The 19,569-nt window shown below is 38.0% G+C and overlaps 1 protein-coding gene across 1 annotated transcript in view; it reads right to left on the reverse strand.

The window, feature by feature from the left end:
- Window positions 1-537: 537 nt before the first annotated feature.
- NDNF (neuron derived neurotrophic factor) overlaps window positions 538-19,569 on the reverse strand; it is a 41,474-nt gene continuing 22,442 nt past the window's right edge. Inside the window, exons 2-4 of the mRNA XM_063135804.1 lie at window positions 7,154-7,360; window positions 5,400-5,524; window positions 538-2,974 (exon numbers count right to left, since the gene is read on the reverse strand). Of these exons, the coding sequence (XP_062991874.1) occupies window positions 1,581-2,974; window positions 5,400-5,524; window positions 7,154-7,359 (1,725 nt within the window). The 5' untranslated portion in view covers window position 7,360 and the 3' untranslated portion in view covers window positions 538-1,580. The remainder of the gene's footprint in view (window positions 2,975-5,399; window positions 5,525-7,153; window positions 7,361-19,569) is intronic.

Raw genomic sequence — 19,569 nt, forward strand, 5'->3', positions numbered from 1 at the left:
TGGTGTTACAAAGGAACCAGGCCTGACAACATTTAAGTTAAAATAGTCTATTTGAATTACATAATTTTGAATTAATGGGAACATTACAAGTTTTCTTAGAAGTATAACCAATTACATTCAGTGAAATTTGCTTTCATGTAAGTAACTAAGAGTGCAATTCTATACGTGTCTCCTCAAAAGTAAATCCATTGAGTTCAATAGTGTCTTCTCTCAGGTAAGTGGGTACAGGGGTTTGCAACCTAAGGGCTCAATCTTATGCATGTTTTGACAGAAAAAACCTTACGACTCCCAGCATTTCCTGGCCAGCTTGGGAATGCTGGACGTTATAGGTCATTTTTTCTGTCTAACTGTGTATAGGATTGCACCCTGAATTGGTTAAACTCCATCTGTATTTGGAAAACAAATACAGGAACTATTGTTGGAACTAGTTTTCTGAAAAATAAATGTAAACAAAGAAAATCTATTTCAGGAAGGTCTAAATTTAAATCAACCAATTTCTGTGAAATGGAGAAAATAAAAATTTATAAAAATGCCTGTTATTTGCGTATTGCAAGTTTAAATTGTCCTTCAGAATATAGGTTACCAGACCTGATCCAAAATATCAAGGACACAAATCCAATTGGAATCAATAGAAAGTAGGTGAGGTTGATTATACACTGGATTGCCCAGTCTATTGGGCCAGCTATTATTATGCATTAAAGCAGAAAGGAATCCATAGCAACCCCAAACAATTTTAAGCATTATTACATCATTTTCTCAATATTAATATGAGATGATAGTTCCAATTATTTGAGAAAGCTTCCACTTGTTCAGTATCTTTGTCATGTATCAGCATTGTGGTTTTTTTTTAAAAAAAATCAAGATGTTAGTCACTGTAGCCATCTTGGGATATAAAACATTTACTAATTAAGGATGCTCAAAATGCATTCAGGGGCATTAAGGATGAAAAGGAACATATAATCTAATATTTTAATTTTATGTACAGGAATATAACGTCTGACAATTTGTACATGAAATACATACAGTATTTAAACATTTAAAATTACACAGATAGGAATTTACATTAGCAATAAAACTGACTTCTGGGTAGTTCAGTTAATACTTAGTTTAGATCTGTATTTTAACAGGGAAAGATTTTAATAGTTTACAATCATGGAAACATAGACATTTCAAACAAGACTTTATAAAATAATTTACATAACTCTATAGTCTACGAAAAGAGATAGAGGTTGTGTGGGAGTTTTGTTGCTGTGTCTGTGCATAGGAATAACAAGGTAATTGAATGACTTCTTTCAGCCTTTGAAGTAATAAAATAATTTAGAAGCACTTCATGCAATATGGAAGCAAAAAAAGGGCAGTTCCTTCAATGTTACCTGCTACCTTGGTTATCTACTGAGCATCAAACGCAGACTACCAGATGCATGATAATGCAACTGCCAGACACCAATGCAGTCCCAGTCCCTTCAATTACTTTTGTAAACATAAATATATGTTAATATCTTTTCTACATAGTACCAATACAGTTCACAACTCCTCGCTGAATAAGTAGTCAGTCCATATATTTCATGTTCCCTTGGCCACTAACAGAATTTCCTTGTTTTCACCAATTTGCTTTGATACTTCACAGAGTGTCCTCCATGCCCTATGACATAAACATCTAGAAGGTAGGATTTGCCAAGCTGAAGTCCTTTAATTGTCTCTGTGGTGACCGCTTTTTGTAGGTTCTGGCTGTGAAAATATTTACAGAGGACTTTTTCTGATTTCTTCCTTAAGTCTGGACCGAGGCACTGATTTTGTTCCCTTTTCTTTTGCTCGTCATTATAATTGTCATCTACTTCCTTTCTATAGATGCAAAATTTGTTTCTTTCTTGAGTACCTAGCCATGCCACTGTAACTGAAGAACATGTGCGAAGTTTATCAAAGGCTTTAATTCTTGTGTCTTCAGGAAGAGATGGAAATGACTGCTTATTAGGCCTTGTCGTAGCCAAAATCTTCAACATGGAAGCTCCTTTCTTATTTCCTTTCAGTCGAATGAGGTATTTAGCTTTTGGCTTTCCCCTAAGTTGGAATTGACGGACACCTTCAACATTTTGAGACAAGAGAAGTTTTCCATCTCTTCTGACTTGGATCTGTACAGCATCAAGGCATGAATGAACAAAAAATGTAACTTTTTGGTGTGATGAAACAGGAGCGAACCGCAAAAATTTTGAGCCTTTTCTCTTGACAAACACATCTGTAACTTTCCCATCTTTTAGATCAACAGTTTTCTGCTTTGCTTCCTCTTTGGTTCTTGCAAAAGTGCCAACATATGCAGTACTCATATTTGTGTTGACATTTACAGCAAATATGTCAAAGTAGTACTGTGTATCAGGTTTCAGTTCAGACACTGTAAAGATGTTCTTGTTCCCAATGCATATCTTTTCCAGGTCAACTCTAAGCTTTGAAGAAATCGGCCTCCCAAACTTTGATGATGATTTTAAGAAGCTGCGATCTTTCCCAGAGTTACTGTTGGAAGAAAATCCAAAATGGGCAAAGTCAAAGGGGCTAAAGTCCAGGCCAGGTTTGGGAGCCCTCATAAAGGCATCATCAGCACTCTGTTTAGCTTCAACAGCACAGAGACTTTTGAAATTGTGTTCTTTGTTAATAACCACACAATATTGCATTGGCTGTTTCAGTAAAGAAGCTGTAGGGCTTGGTTTCCATGCCAAAGTGACAGTTGTGCGGCCGAGAGAAGTGACATCAACTCTTGGATCATAAGGTAGTTCAGGATATGGTTGATCTGACTCAGGAGTTGTAGTGGCATATACTTTAAAGTGTGTATCTTTCTCTGTTGACAGGAGTTCTAACTGGTACAAGCCAGAAGGTGAACTAGAAGACACGAAATATTCAACATCATTTCCCCTGTATGAGAACAGCTCTGTGCCTTCTTCCATGATAATCTGTTGTTTCTGCTGTTCAAGTGGTTCTGGTTCACCTAGAGGACACACAAAGATATATTTAAGAAGGGGGTCTCAGGGGAAATATATATTATGTAAAATCAACTAGCCATTGGCATTCAAATAATCATAACATGACAGGCGGGCATATTTACAAGTCATTCTGTTTTTGAATAAATAACTTTGGGATTCTATTATTATATTCAGTGCTGGCCCAAGACACTTTGCTGCCTGATGCAGAGCAGCAAATTCCCCCCATCCCACCCCACTGCACCCTACTCTGGGTCAAGGTGCATAGTACCCAAGTCCAGTCAAATCCCTTTTGCTGCATTAAAAATGCAATAAGAATACTTTTAAAAACTAACAAATTGCTGCCCTTTTCATGACACCCAAATTCAGCTGCCTGAGGTGGCCACTTCACTCTGCCTCAGGGCTCTGATTACATCATACTATTATATAGTGGAATAAGAATGTCATCATGTTCATTGCTGGAGGGGGTTAGGACAGTGTGTTCTGTGCCTCTGGCTGCTGTGCCAGAATGGGCAGAAAGACCTGAAACAGAGTGCACCATGGGCAGAATCTGGCCCTGTCAGCTATGCCAGTCCTGGAGTTGGCACAGGTAATTCACCCACTTCCTATCACTGGGCAAATTGCACAAACAGATTTGCTGGCCTAAACTGCCCACTTTTTGTCCTGGCTGGTGCCAACCAAAGCTAGGGATGAGGTGGTTAATCTGCCTCATCACCACTCAGGATTGTTCTCCCCATTCATATATTCTATTACTACATTGGGATGATTTAAGCTTTCTATGCTGGGTTCATATTCACCTTCTCTTAAAACCTTCAATATACTCATCAGTCCCCTCTTAATGAATTTCGTAACACAGAGAAATAAATAAAAGGTTTTTTTTTTAAAAAAAAAAAGAGCATAATCGTAATGTATTCTTTGTGAACACCCAGTTCACATATGCATCCATGTCATCTCAGTTCAACCCTCTTTCTCAGGAGCTTGTATTATGAGCTTTTCTACATGAGGTATTTATTGTGCATTCAACATTCCTTACTCATGATTGTTTATAGGTTATTTAGACAATGTTGTGACTATACAGTTTCACTTCTGTTATTAAAGAAGGGCTTTCACAGTTTTTTTTTAGAGTGGGGAAAATGGAATATCATTTCTGAAAGAGAAAGAAAATATTTTTTTCCTACTTGTGTAATTGCACTATTCCACTGTACCACAATACCACCTAGAGGTTATGTAGTGGAAAAGCAGAAAAGGAAAAGCTATTTGTGTAGGACTCAGATCTCAAAACTGAAAGTAGATACAGCAGATTAACACTCTCATGTAGAAACCTCTTAATCTGGGATGGGGAACCTCTGGTCCATGGAGGTTCCTCACCTGGCTGACAGAAGCTTGGGTCCCTCCACTCACTCCCCTCTCCAAGCCCCTCCACTTCCCTCCCCAAGCCTTGCTCCCTGGCCTGAGAAGGAGGTAGTGAGAGGAATCCCCTTGACATATCCAATCAGTGATCAGAGATAACAAGTGGATTCCCTAACACAGATCTTTCCAGTCCGTTTACAGTTTGTTTGCCATCCCTTGTGAATGATGAAGATTGTTCATGATTGAGAGGTATGTTTGGCTCCTCAGGGTTTTAATTTAGGCCTTAGGGTGCAATCTTATGGTTTGTGTTCCTGCTGCTTGGAATGCTTTGAACTCAGAGACTTCTGCGTTTCCTTTGCCCTCCTGTGCTGAAACTGACAGGCCAGTTTCAGCATAGGAACCTGCAGTTCCTATTTAGTAAAGACTACGCATTCTCTTAATCACACATAGCTGACCTATGTTGGGTTGCTTTATCTACTTCAGAGTAAGTGCACACAGCCCTAATTCAGATTGAGACCATGGTACTCTGGGAGTAGGCACTTCCCTACTCACCTGTTTTTCTCTCCAAACTGTACACACACACACACACACACACTCCATGCAGAGTGTTAAAAAAATGAGAAAATACTTTCATTGACTCCAATGAAGCGTTCTTTCCTTTTTAATCCCCCCCCTCTCGGGACAACATTTCAGGGCAAAAACAGGTGGCAATGGAAGCTTAACCCCCTGCCTTCCTGGAATGCCATGGTCCCAATCCAAATCAGAACTGCACACACTTAGTCTGCTGAAGTAAATAAACCAATCACGCTTAGCTCAGCCCGGGAACATTTGGTTTGGCCCTCAGAGCCTGGTTTTTTGAGGGGTGAGTATAATGTGTAGCCATGTTTTAATTTTTCAAAACCTATTTCTAAATCACTACTGATCTGGATACCTTCAAAGCAGCCATTTCAGATGGAACTCTTTGTAAATCTTTATCACTTTTCCTGATTTATAACTGTCATGAAATTATTATTTTTTCTAGTTGTACCTGAGCCTTCTCCTGATTCATAACTGTCATGAAATTATTATTTTTTCTAGTTGTACCTGAGCCTTCTCCACTTGATTCTTCTGGGAGCTCCTGCAAATTCAGCTTCCATTCCAAAGGAGCATCACAGGGAGTTACTGTAACTGCTAAGGGTGTGTTATCTTCCTCAACCACAAAAAAAAACCTATGGAAAGATTAAAAACTGCATTACGTTCGTCACAGTATATTTTCAGTTAATTCAAATCCTAGCATGAAGGCAATCAAATAGCAAATGCTGTTCATTTCATAATTTTCTTACTACTTTTATTTAATGATAGATGTGATATACCTAACCACACATCAATTTTCTCAGTAGGAATCCTCTAGCTCTTTACACTTCATTATAATCCATCCACATGAGCCAATCCATATTCCCACATAGCACAGTAATATTTAATTACTATTTTGTTTTCTTTGGCAGTAGGGATAAGGTTATGGGATTTTTTTCTTATGAAAGACTAACATTTTCATGTCTTTAAATTTGTAAAAGCAAATGCTCAACAAAATCATAGTTTCTCATGCTTTAGATTAGCAGAACCCATGGTCATCTCATTACTAATATTTTTATAATGTTTAAAACTTATTTGGTTAAGCAACAAAACATTCAGATACAAATATATTTTATATAAAGTTAATATTGTATCTTTGCTTGTTCTCTACTTTGAAGGGTGTGTTGATGACCAATGGAATGAGAAGGGTAAGCACCAGTTCTGGGCTGAAAAATCTGGCCCAGTGATTTTTGTAAATTTTATAGGTGTGGCAAAATCATCCCCAGCCTTAAGCTTTAGGGGAGGCAGCAAATTCTAAGAATTTTCAAGAGAGGAGGTCTTATTGACCTGGTTCAGACAACACGATAAACCATGCATGGTTTAGCATGTTGTCTGAACCAGGCCATATTTAAAGATGAACTGGCTGAGCACCTTTCTTTCTTTCTTTCTTTCTTTCTTTCTTTCTTTCTTTCTTTCTATTTTTCAGTATTTTTAATGTAAATTTTAAGCCTAGCTTTACGCTATGAGGAAACATGGCTATACAGCGTTTTTGTTAGTGCAACATCTGCTGTTGCTGCTCCTCCTCCTCACATTAATTTGCTCATAGTAATCCCTTGTAATTCTTGCCTCCTTCTATCCCGTTCCCAGGGTGGGGACCTGTTCAGAAATAACTGATAATTTTGGCTTCTAGATGACTTAACTCTGCCACATGACTCATGTCCTACGTTATGTTTCCTACTTCCAGGTTTTCTCAGTTAGATCCACAGAGGGGACAAGGTTGGCAAAAGGTTCCAAAGGAATCTTTCCTCTCCCATTTTGCATTGGTCCCTGCCAAACAGATCTTTCTTGGCAAATACATATGTCTGGAAAGGAAAATGTCATTTCAACCCAGTTCAATTGAAAGAGACATTTGTTTAAGTAAGAAGATATTTCTCCTTCAAAACTGAAGCCCTGCTACTGGAATTCTGATTACATCTTTTGCTAGGTGCTTTAAATTTTTTATACTCAAGCTTGAAACTTTAATAGATTAGTAGATGTTCATTACCATGAGTTAAGTCTAGGAGGCATTTTATTCCTGCTCAGATTGCAATTGTGTGTAAAACATATTATAGCTTTCTGAAACTTCTGTTTTTGACATTTACACAGAATTTCATTCCTAGGCAGTGGCACGAATATTTATGCGTTTTGCTAAACCCTGCTCACTCACTAACTACAGTGCTAACCCCAGAGAACCACAGTTTCTCTAACCACAGAGCCTAAAGTGCAATCTGAGCAGGCCCAAATACCTTTTTGGTGTTTCTCTGAAGAGATAGCTGCTGATTTCAGCTCCATCTGGGAGTACTGATGAATCATGGAAAAAGGTTTTGTCCTGGATCTGCATCTGAAAAAGTTCTTCATCTCTAGTAGGAAGCTTCTGTGTCCAGGAGCTAAAGGGTAGCACGAGGAAGAGGAGGAGATGGAGGTAGGACATGGAACAATGCAGCAAGAGCATCCTAGAGCAATATAAAAAAGACACATTGTAAGTGACAAGACCAGTAAATATAACAGCTGATGTAAAAACAACATTTTTGGATCCAAAAGAAACATGGCAGAAGAGGGCGGGCCTCTCCATCCCCTTCCACTGGTGTTTTTCTAAATCCAACCCCATGTCATAAGACAATTGCTTTTAAAGTTGTGACCTATTAAAGCAATACAGCTTTTGATTGGAACCTACACTACTGTTGTTGTTGTATGCTGTGGTTTTTTTTTTAACCTTTAAAGATTTTGAGAAAACCTTAAGGAAAAAGAGCTTTGGGTAATTCTCTCCCAGGGGTAGGAAAGTGGGTGCCCTCCAGATGTTTTGGATTATAACACCCATAATCCCTAACCATTGCCCATGTTGGCTAGGGCCAATGGGAGTTGTAGTCCAAAACATATGGAAGGCTCCAGGTTGCCTAAATCTGGGTTACATGTTTTCTTTCCCTTCCTATTACATTCACCTCCAGCTGTTGTTTTTTTAATGTGTATCTTTCATACCCATGTCAAAGAAGTGGTTGAGAGGAAGAAGGGCGGGACAGACTTATTCACAGACATGTGTAACAATGTTACGGAAGAGTAAGAGGCAGCTATCCAGTTCCTTACCGAGAGACTTGTAATTAGGGTCTATGGGGAGCAGCACAAAAAGAGAACTTATTATAGTGTAATTTGTACTTCATTTGCTTTGATACTATAAAAGGTAGATGTAGTGGTTGAGAATATTCTGGTACTCTACAGTATGTCCTCATTACAAATTCTCATTCCTTTGATCATATTTCACAAAGTGTGTATTTTTCTTTCCCCAGCCACTGAATGATTCTGTTTAAAAATATGGTAACCGCAGGACTATGGGCACCAATGTAATGTAATCTAGATTGGAATAACTCTTGCTTTGTTTCAACTATCGAAGCACTCATCTTTTGCTAGAGCACCAACAACAGCCCTTCTCTCATTTCTTTCCCAAGATATACCATATTAAATGAACGATAGCTGTTGATGTTTCAGTTATACGTGTTCTTAATGAAATCTGTAAAAGGAAGCCATAAATCATAAAACTTTCATTGCACTTCACACAGCTGACTATATTCAGTTATTTTGAATACTTCTACTATATTCCACACTTTAGCTAGCCACTCTTCTAATGATCAGGCAAGGCAGTGGGTGCACTTTCAGTTTCTTGAAGAGCCATACAAGTTTACACACACCCCTATGTCAAAATGCAATAAGAAACTGCACAAATGTATGCCACCACTACATGATGTAGTGTGATGTAACATGTACTACATGTTTGATGTTTATCTTCCTGCATTAGAGCACAGAAACTTTTCAAAATTTATATGAAATCAAAATTATCATTAATATTTATTTTTAACTCTTTTGCGCAAATGTAATATGCATGTATTTGTGACCAGAGGAATTCTCCCATTTTTCAACAGCACTTTTTCTATCGTAGAATTTTGTAAGCCTATGCGGCAGGGTCTTGCTATTTACTGTTTTACTCTGTACAGCACCATGTACATTGATGGTGCTATATAAATAAATAAATAATAATAATAATAATAATAATAATAATAATAATAATAATAATAATAAATCATTCATTTTAGCTCTATAAGGCTACATTCTTAAACCCACTTACCTGGGAGTACACCCTATTTAATTCAGTGGGATATGTAAATGTGTAAAACATTGCAATCTTCGTTCTTCATCATTTTATTTATTTATTTATTTATTTATTTATTTATTTATTTTGTTCTTCACCGTTTTATCGTTCCATTAGAAAATCCATAAGGAATTTAATCACCTTAGTGAGTAGACATGTACAGGATTGCAATCTTAGTATTTTATCTTCAGTTGTGTTGCTGCAAGTATATCAATAGCATCAATACTTTTTAAAAGTATCCTTTTAAAGAGTATTTCTGCTCTTTAATAGTTATTACTCTTTAATAATAATAATAATAATAATAATAATAATAATCAAAATATACATGATAAAAATCTAAATTTTTGTACTAAGTAAAGGGATATTTAAAATGAAACTCAATGAACTCTTGTGAGATTGAATAACAGTTTTAAGCATTGCCTATTATATATTTATTTAAATAATGTGTAACATTTGAATAGTGCTTTCAAGTGTCTAAACAGCTTCACATGCTTTATCAAGGTATAATTCTTACAAAAACTCTCAAAGGTAAATCAGTCTAATTATCTCCATATTGCAGGTGATGGAGAGGCAGGGAGGCTGAAAGAGTGACTGGGTTCACAGGACATTATAAGCCATGGTGGGTTGTGAGACTTCTTAGTGTCAGCCTGGCTTACCATGGCATGCAAATCTGACATAGTTCATTCAGCATGGTTTGTTAAACATGCATAAGTCACCCTGAAAATGAATGCCTTACAGTAGAGTTGTTGAGAGTAGCTTGTTTTCAGGGTGGCTTATTGTGATGTCTGAAGTTGGCAGCATGGCTTGTCCAAGTGGCTGCAAAGCCACCTGCCAAGAGCAGCAAAAAAAGTCTGTGCTGCTCCCTGTTCTTTTGCCAGTGATTGCCCATCCAAATGGTATTTTAGGATCGTAACTTGTCCACCACCTTTTTTACCCCAAGCATGCAAATGAGTTAGTAATTTTTTTAAAAAAAAATCCTGCTTCTTTGCAAGTGCGCAAGACTGCAGATTCACCTGTTGGCTATGTGTAGTCTTGCCTAATCAATTTCCTTGCTTAAGTGGAGTATGTAACATACTAGGAAATCAACAAAGTGAGATTTCACATAGGCTAATCTACACACACTTGCGAAAAATAATACTAAGAGAAAATATGAACCCATCTGCGCAGTCCAGAAGCACCAAAAAAAGGGGGGAATAACTCCCAATGTTATGCCATGAGCTGACACTTGTTAGTGTCCTCCCCCCCCCTTTTGCCACTCCCCTGTCTCCCGATGAAGTCGGCAAAGGGGAGATTCCCCCCCCCTTGTGGCTCTTTATTGGTGCAATTACTGCTGGGGTCACTTCAGCTGCCATTCTCCCCTTATGCCTTCTCAGGCTCAGGATTATGTTTTTCCCTTCTAGGAATCATGAACAAAGGACAAAGTGAATGTCCTGAATGTGGTCACATTTCCCCCTGTGCAGGAGCAAATGACCATTACTAGAAGAGGGCAGGATGAAATTTACAAGGACATTGACATTTGGATCAAGCACTTTTTTGTGTGTTTCCTTCACCCCACTTCCTGCTTATCACTTCCCTCTGCTCCATGTCAATGTCCTTGTAAATTTCATTGAATTAAGTCAATCAGGCATATAGGTATAGCTCTGCTAGGAAGTGGAACATCACTTATCCATGGCTGTGAGGAGCAGCCAAGGAGGTTTTTAAGTGTTAAAGAAAGAGAACAAAGCTCTCAACCATCTCAATTGAAAAAATAAGGTAAGCTCCTCGCTTCCATTCCAAAGATTAATACCACAGACTTTTTGTGTTGTACTATGGCATAAATATGTCAATGCAAGTGATTTTTAAGGCAAGAAGTGTGTGTGTATGTGTGTGTGTGTGTGTGTGTGTGTTTATGTGTGTGGCAGGGCTGAATCTCATCACAGCAGGAGTATTGAGGAGTTGTGCCCCTAAGATATGTGGGAGGACAAAGGGGGAAACAAACTATGCCAAACTAGGGAGTGCCTGATCATCTGTTAGTGAGTGATTAACCAGCCCACCAGGTTTAGTGAGCTGTTAACCAGTCCACCATGGTTTGCTTTCAACATGGATTATTGTGATGTGTGAATAGGTCAGTGGCTTGCCTAAGGCTACCTAGTGAGATCATGGCACGTGCTAGATTTGAATCAGGGACTCCTAGCCATGCACTACACCAACTTTCATATCCATGCTACTGATACTCTTATAGCAACACAGCTGAATATAAAAGCATAATAGAAAGTTGGACACAGAGATCACAAACCAAAATACTTAATAACCTACCAAATTCATCCAAAATGCAATTTCTTATATAGGATATGTTCATATTAAAACAAGATACTTTGTTCCTTGATTTTTCAGGTAATGTCACTCAGTATTCAGTTTTTAAATTGGTATCTCTGGTATTCTGAACTTTTCTGATGACGGTGTCCTTTAAGTGAACCACTATGAGATCTTGATATTATATTCCAAGTTCTGGTTTCCAGTGCAATTTGATTTTTAAAAATAAAATAAACCACTCCTGATTATAGGATTATCCAGATTAAGCTTCACTTCTTACATTTTTTAACCAGATTATCCATTTTAAAGACTCTTGTAGACAGGCTTTTGCTTCACATTAACAGCTAGAAAGTAAGTAGACAGGCTTTTATCTTAATTTACTACAGCTTATTATCAGATTATTCCTTCAGCTAATAATAAGTCTTATATGAAGTTCAGTCTTTTACTGCTTATTCAGGTATGACTCATAAGAAGTCACTTGGAATTTTGGCTGAGTAAGTAAGCAAGCAAGCACCATAAGCCTCTTTGTTAGATTCTTCACTTTTTTCTCATTATTATTATTATTATTCATGAAAATAAAATTTTACATTTTAAGTGAATAGTCATCTGAGATTGTTCAGTTTTAAAGCTTCCTGTTTTTTTGGTGCTCATTCCTTTTCATACCCCCCCCCCCAATATTCACAGTCAATGGTTGATTCAAAAAGTGCAGTCAACGTTCTTACACAGTTTCTCCAGCTTTGGACATAACAAACTGTGGTTAGTTGAAAGCAGAAACAAATGCTTCCAATCTCCTTGCAGCCATGCCAGAGAAGGAGAGGGTAGAAGTTGCTCATGACCCCAAAGCTCATTCACATAATGCTAAACCCTAGTTTAGTGTTTTGTCCAAAAGCAGCCTGTGAGGCACACACAGTCTTAGGGTTCACTAAAAATGTAGCACTAGAAAAACAAAACAAATACAGAGAAGAAAGTTCCCAACTTTGTGCAGAAGAAACAAACAAAGTGGTTAACAGAAGGAATAGGAGACGGGACAGGATAAACAACCTGGTTTTCAATTTTTATTTTTGCTGCCCAGTTTTTGTTTTCCTTTTATATGTGTCTTGATTTATACTTAGTATTTTTATAGATATATTTAATTTCCATGTATACATAAAATAAATTACAATTTTCTAAAAAAGAAAGAAAGGAAGAATGGTAAGCTGAAGATGCTTTTCTTTTTAAAGCCACTAACATAACCAATGAAGCATGGGACTGAGGCATTATTCAGCTACTGGACCGAAGGAGATACAAGGCAGCAGCTGAGATAAGGGGTTGTGCTATGTCAGCACAATGCACATCTTCAGTTCAGGCTGGTTGGTAGTTCTCTGACTGGCCACAGTCCTCTGATATTAGCAGCCCACACCTGTGCAGGGCACTGGTGTTGACACAGCTCCCATACTCTGTCATGGCTGCCACTTTGCATCTGTATCTGGTAAGGATGTGCAGCCTCCCTTGACCATGCTCAGCAGTACTGCCTATGGCCTCTCACCTTACTGGCCACACTAGATGTTTATACGGGAGTTTCTGGGTTGCTAATTTAGCAATCCTATGATGGTAGCAATATCCTCTTTCAATCTCCAGGCTGACTTCCTGTGAAGATCTGAGCCCCTAGTACCAGTCATAATGCATAACAGTCCCACTTTCTCATCTTCACATATATCGTGAAGATATCCTTATCACAGTTTTACTTGCCCCAGCCTCCAGGTAGCCTGGTCAAATGTGGCCTATGTTTAATGCTCATATACACAAACAGAGTGTGAGTCCTTCTAGCAGGATCACCTCTAAATAACCATTGTCTCTTCTACATGTTTGACTTATTTTGTCGATAGATATTTAAATTTGGCAGGAGGTGTGCCTGTTTCTTATCTCTGACTTTAAGTGAAAGCCAAAACAAACAGTCCGGAGTGAAATAGCAAACACAATTTTATTTTTTAGGATTACAAAAGTGCCCTCTAATGGCCTTTCTTTTCCTTCGCTCTCTTTTTCTCTTCTCATCTCTCTGCTCTTGCTTTCCAATCATTGTCTAATACTATTAATTTTAGCATTAATTTGAATGTCTGGTCACACTCTGTGGTTCTTTTCTATAGGTTTTGAATAATTAGAACCATAAGGTCAGTTGAATAAGAGATAAAACATATTCCCTTCATTCTGATAAGGTCAAACAGAGACTGGCCATTTCCTGTTAATATAAAGAATGAAATCCCATTGCCTCCTTCTAGAATTTCTCACTACAGCCTGCCTAATATACCGGAAAGCATTAATAAAATATTTTAAAGAAGTCACCAAAACTTTACTTGAAAATTCTAGAAAACAATGCACATACAAGCCCATGCCTGTCAAACACACAGGCATGCAGACACGCACACACACACACTGTGGCAACTAACCATTCACTTATGATTAAGTCATCCAGGGTGCTGCTTACAACATTTACATCTTAAACTACACAAAATGAATATGAATCTCCAGAGCCTGCTAGCTGTACTGGTGAGCTTGCAATATCAACTCTAGCTTCTGCATCAGCTTCAGCAGTCCAAAATAGGATCCATTATAGCATATACAGCTATAGTAGAAAGGACAACAATCTCAAATAAACATCCTTGCTTGGGTCTCTCTTATATTAATGAAGCCAGAGATAAATACAAGGAACAGAATTGACTAGCAGGACCATCTGAATGATTTTGAGGGATTTGGAAAGGTAGGCCTATGTGGGCATGTAGCAGAAAATTGCTCAGTGATAATCTCACACACACACACACACACACACAAACACACACACACTACCCTGTGCCTGCTTACCCTACCCTGTACCTGTTTGCATTCTCTTCCCCTCCTTATTGTTTTACTATGATTTGATGGTGCTATATAAATAAATAAATAAATAATAATAATAATAATAATATATATATATCCAGTGTTTTCTTTATTTTACATAAAACACAATTCTAGTACTTTACACATCATAGAATCATAGAATAGTAGAGTTGGAAGGGGCCTATAAGGCCATCGAGTCCAAACACTGAGCACAGAGTACTCTTGTTTAGATATTAATAAGTGGATGAAAAGGAGCAATAACTTGTTCAACTCTATTTTCACAAGAGATAAACCTACTAATTTTTAAAGCTAAATTTATGGTTAATGCTTTAAAAAAAAGGTTTGGTCCAGCATTGTAAAGAGCTGCATAGGTAATTTGCAATGCATGTATATCTTTCCTTAAAATCAAGGGTGAATATATGCATTATGTTTGATATTCTGGTTTGACTACGTTATTTATTTATTTATTTATTTATTTATTTATTTATTTAAAATATTTATATCCCACCCTATATCACTAAGATCTCAGGGCAGCGTACAGATAAAAACATACAGTATAAAACAATAAATAAATATACGTTGCCCTTTCTTAATTTGTAAAACTGTTCTTAAAAGAAACTGGTCCATCAGCTGTTTTATGCTTAAAGGATTCGCGATACACATCCCCTTCCAAAACAGCATAAGAAGTAGTCACCAGTGGACGTGTTGCAAACTAAACCTAAGGAAACAATTCACTTTATGTTCTGTCAATTCATAGGTCCTTGAGACCTGCAAACGATCTACTACTACAGCAAAAGGTCTGGATTTACTTGAAGCAAATGCATCTGGAATAAATAAAACTAAATGTTTAATTACAGAGAGTTGAAAGTGCATGATTGTAATTTAGTGAGGATAATTTCAAAGAACAGCCTGCCACAGGCATTTGTGCGTTGTATTTCTTGTAACTGTAGGGGGGAATGCTTTTGTGCCCTTCATATCCTATTTTTAAATCCAAGTTCATTCAGTTTTGGATGAGTTACCCAGTGTCACATCTGATAATAAATCTGCAGGGGACAATTTAACTGTAATTTTTGAGAAATCAAAGGAGACCGTGTGAATATGGTGACTAATAGCTAAAACTGGACTTCACGGACTATTGCACCATTCCATTAAGCAACTTCTAGCTTGAGGATCTCTCTTAAACTTAGTTGTAGGAATTGGCTTTATAGGCACGCCTGAAAGAATTAATTGTTCCAGTGGCAGAACAGTATATAAAGAAAAGGTTATTAATTTTGATTTTCATTTGTATATGCGTTTAGAACAAAAAGAAAAAATCCTACTTTTTAAACAATTGAATTAAACAATATAAATGGAATTCACAAATATAACTTGACCTTTGTTCAGAACACAGATATGAGTTGTGACTCCTAACCCAGAGGTCTCTTGTGATTCATTGTCTCTTATTGGTAGCCTCAAAATCCAGCCATGAGGCTTCCTCATCTGACAAGTGGATTTTGATCCATTACATCACCAACCTAATTAACTGTGGACCTCATGTAGTGCTATACATGTCTACTCAGAAATAAGCCCCCCACTGAGTTCAATAGAACATACTCCCAGGTAAGTGGGTATTTCAGCCTTAAGAGCTCAAGACCTATAAAGTTTTGAAATATTGGGCGTGGAGTCTGGACACTACATATTACTTAAGAAAGTATCTGGCATTCTTAAAGAACTATAATGCTTGCTGTTTCATTTTCCACCTGTATCCAACAAGAGGTAGTTAGCATACCAACACTTAATTACTTAATGTGGTGTTTGTTCTAAATAAGTGCAGGGAGCATGTTTAACATCAAGGGTTGCATTGCAAACATGTCATGAGCTTAAAAAAGCTTTGGTTTTAGTGGAGAGTTAAATTCATTCATATGTCACAAAGCAAAGAAATCGTAAGTTAAGGAATTCAGCCTTAACCTCTGTGCCATGTAAACAGTAAACATGTTCATTACAACTTCACCTCCATTCACCCAACTTTCCTTTGGATGTTCAGCCCAGTCTTCTTTCTCTTGGAGGGCAAGACTGAAGCTGGGACAAGGGGTATATCAGACTTTGGTAAGATGTATGCTTTTAAATTCTAAAGTCTTAATTCTAACGAACAACCTCTTCTACGGTTTATTCTAAGATGGAGAGGACAATTGAGTGCACATTGAATCAAAATGAAAACCACCCAAGTTTTACTTTGCATTCCAGCAAAATCAGATTTATACACTAGTTCTGCTTGTAAATGCTAAATATTTTATTAATTCATTTCAAAATCAAGCAACACTTTTCAAAGGCAAACCCCCCACATGTTTACTCATAAATGCTTGACATTGATCCTTCTGTATTTTTCTGACCTGTCAATCAGTACATGATGATACAGACACAAGCCCCAATGTCTGTCTGCCCCCGTCATTATTAATGCTTGTCGTTCGTTCTAGCATCCAAGAAAGCATATAGAAAAGCAATGCATGTAGGCCACTGAAAATGACTTTGATTTTGACCACCCACTCTTCATTAAGGAAGAGAGGAAAAGGCAGCTGAGTTACTGCCCACTCATCCCTGTATTCAAGTTGAATAGCCTGTCCTATTTCTGTCCTGGTCGATTTCTCTTAGTGGAACATGGAGCATGCTCAATACTGATTATGAAACCAGACGGTGCTAAAACCCTGGTTCTGCTTTTAAAAACAACAACTTAGTTTTCCCCCCACCATTCATTTTGAAGAGCACTTCTGAAAAAAAATCTTGATTCAGCTGTCCACACTAAGAGAAATACCTTATCACATCATCTCTGCATGTACAGCCCTTTATGAGTGTATGGTCAGCATATTGAGCTTAGACTAGAGGGACTTTGGTTCAGTTCCCACATCAGCTATGAAGCTGTCTGTGTGACCCTGAGATAGCGGGCACTCTCAGCAAATGTGGAAATATTTCTACTATTGAAAATATTTACAATTTTAAAGACAATTACTCTAGAGTAGCCCTAATCAGGGTGCAATGAAGAATGTCGGTGGAGTGCTCAGTCTCTTCAAAATGTAGATTGGTACCATCTTTACATGACAGATTGTACATGTGAGAAAAACTATATTTATGCACAGCATAATATAATCACTGGAGTCTATGCAGTATCAATGGACCCTTTGATGATTTTAGAATCTTAGCAAGTTAAAATGCTGCATAGAGTAAAAGAGACTTTTCTTACAGTTTATTTCAGAATGTGTTTTTCCTTTTGTTTAACAGATTATTGCAGCAAAGGAAATCACATCAGCATATCAAAGAAATAATGTAAAGTAACAAAATACCTTAACAACTGGGTTTATTTTTCTAAACCATCCATATCTAGTACCATGGGGACCTGTGCTATAGCTACTAAGAGGTTTTGTCAAGCCCATTTCTGGGGACAATCTCAGTTTAGTTAAACTGAACAAGCCAAAGGTCAAGGAAAACACCATCAGATCATCTTGCAAAAGAATAGTTGGCTTCCAAAGTAAACGTGTTCCTCCCTTCTTTTGCAGATAATGTGTATTGTAATTACCATTTTACTACTACACAGGCATGTCCTATCTCTCCCTCTCTCTAGCCATATGCATTACATCCCAAACTAGATGTCATAGCAACAGATCCTTGTTTTTAAAAAACAATAATGTAAAAATGGGTTCTATGTATATGAGCTGATTTCAACAGCAAGAGAAAGCAGATCATACATAACTGAGGGATGCTAAACTGTAACCCACCACTTACATCCATGAAGCCACTCTCCCCAAGTATTTTTCTCCCAGCAAGGTGACTTCTGATATTCAAGTTCTGCTGAAAGAAAAATGTATAGTATAAGGAATATCCTGTGGGGAAGTAAGATGTGAGTGGGGAATGGAGTTCAGTGCCTCTCACCCATGGATCCCTTTTGATGTTAAAACTGGACCCCTTCATGCCCCTTGTTTTCTACATCTGCAACTAGATGTGCAACCATCTAGTTTGGCCCTTCTTTAAATTTCTCTGACACAGCTTTACTTTCATGTGAAGCACTTTAAAAAATTACAATGTAAATATGAACAAGAAACACATTGTGGTTAAAACTAAGCTTGTTGGACTTACTTATCTTGATTACCAACCTCTTATCTTGCTTCAACTAATCTATTTACACAATCAATTTTGTAAACAAACTCATGTGTTTACTCAATTAAAGGAGTTTATCAAAGGCTGAAGAAAGATGAAAATAAATGAGGAAATGAATCCTTGAATAAGCAACTACAAATGCACTGAAAAAGTAACAGAAGTGGCTCTTAGCTGTCCCACTTGTTATAGATACTGCAACTGAATGCAAGGATGCAACTGGGGTATTATTCTGTCTCTGTCTCTGTCTCTCTCCCTCTCTCTCTCTCTCTCTCTCACACACACACACACACACAGAGAGAGAGAGAGAGAGAGAGAGAGAGAGAGAGAGAGAGAGAGAGAGAGAGAGAGAGAGCTTGTCTGGACCAGGTAGAGGAAAAACCGGTTCACCCCTGAAAATCAAACAACCTCAGCTATGGTCTACTGGCATCCAATCCAGAACCCGGAATTAGTCTGGTTATGAGACTGAATCTGCCTTGGTCACCCTGATGGATGACCATAATCAAGAGAGGGACAGAGGGAGTGCAACCCTGCTAATTCTGCTCAACCTCTCATTGGGTTTTGATACCATCACCAGTGGTATCCTCCTGGATTGACGCCGTGGGATGGGTGTTGGAAGCACTGTAGTTCCAGACTACTTGCGGGGCAATTTCAGAGAGTAACATTGGGTGATTATTCCTCAACAGCTTGGCAATTGCACTATGGAGTTCTACAGAGTACCATCTTGTCCCCAATGTTGTTTATCAGAACTTGCTAGAAGTGGTCATTAGCAGATTTAGAGCCAAATGCCATCAGTATGCTGATGACACACAGCGCTGTCTCCCTGTGACATCAGAATCAGATGTGGCTGTGCAAGTCCTGGATCAGTTCCTAGACTCAGTAATGGGCTGGATGAGTGCCAATAAACTGAAGCTGAATCCTGACAAGATAGAAGTCCTGTGGGTGGGTGGTTCTTGAGTCCAGGACATAGGTTCATTGCCTGTTTTGGATGGGCTTGCACTGCCCTTGGAAGATCAGGTTTGTAGTCTGGGGGTACTCCTGGATCCATCACTATCACTGGAGACCCAAGTGACGCAGAGTGCCTTTTATCAGCTTTGGCTGATTCACCAGCTATAGCCTCTCCTGGACAAGGGTAGCTTGGCCATGGTGGTACAGGCATTATTAATCTCAATACAGCATTACTGCAATGTGCTGTATGTGTGACTGTCCTTAAAGCTGTTCCAGAAGCTGTACCTAGTGCAGAATGCTGCCGGGAGCTGC

Source organism: Elgaria multicarinata, chromosome 10 (assembly GCF_023053635.1).
Source record: "Elgaria multicarinata webbii isolate HBS135686 ecotype San Diego chromosome 10, rElgMul1.1.pri, whole genome shotgun sequence".
Taxonomy (NCBI): Eukaryota; Metazoa; Chordata; class Lepidosauria; order Squamata; family Anguidae; genus Elgaria; species Elgaria multicarinata.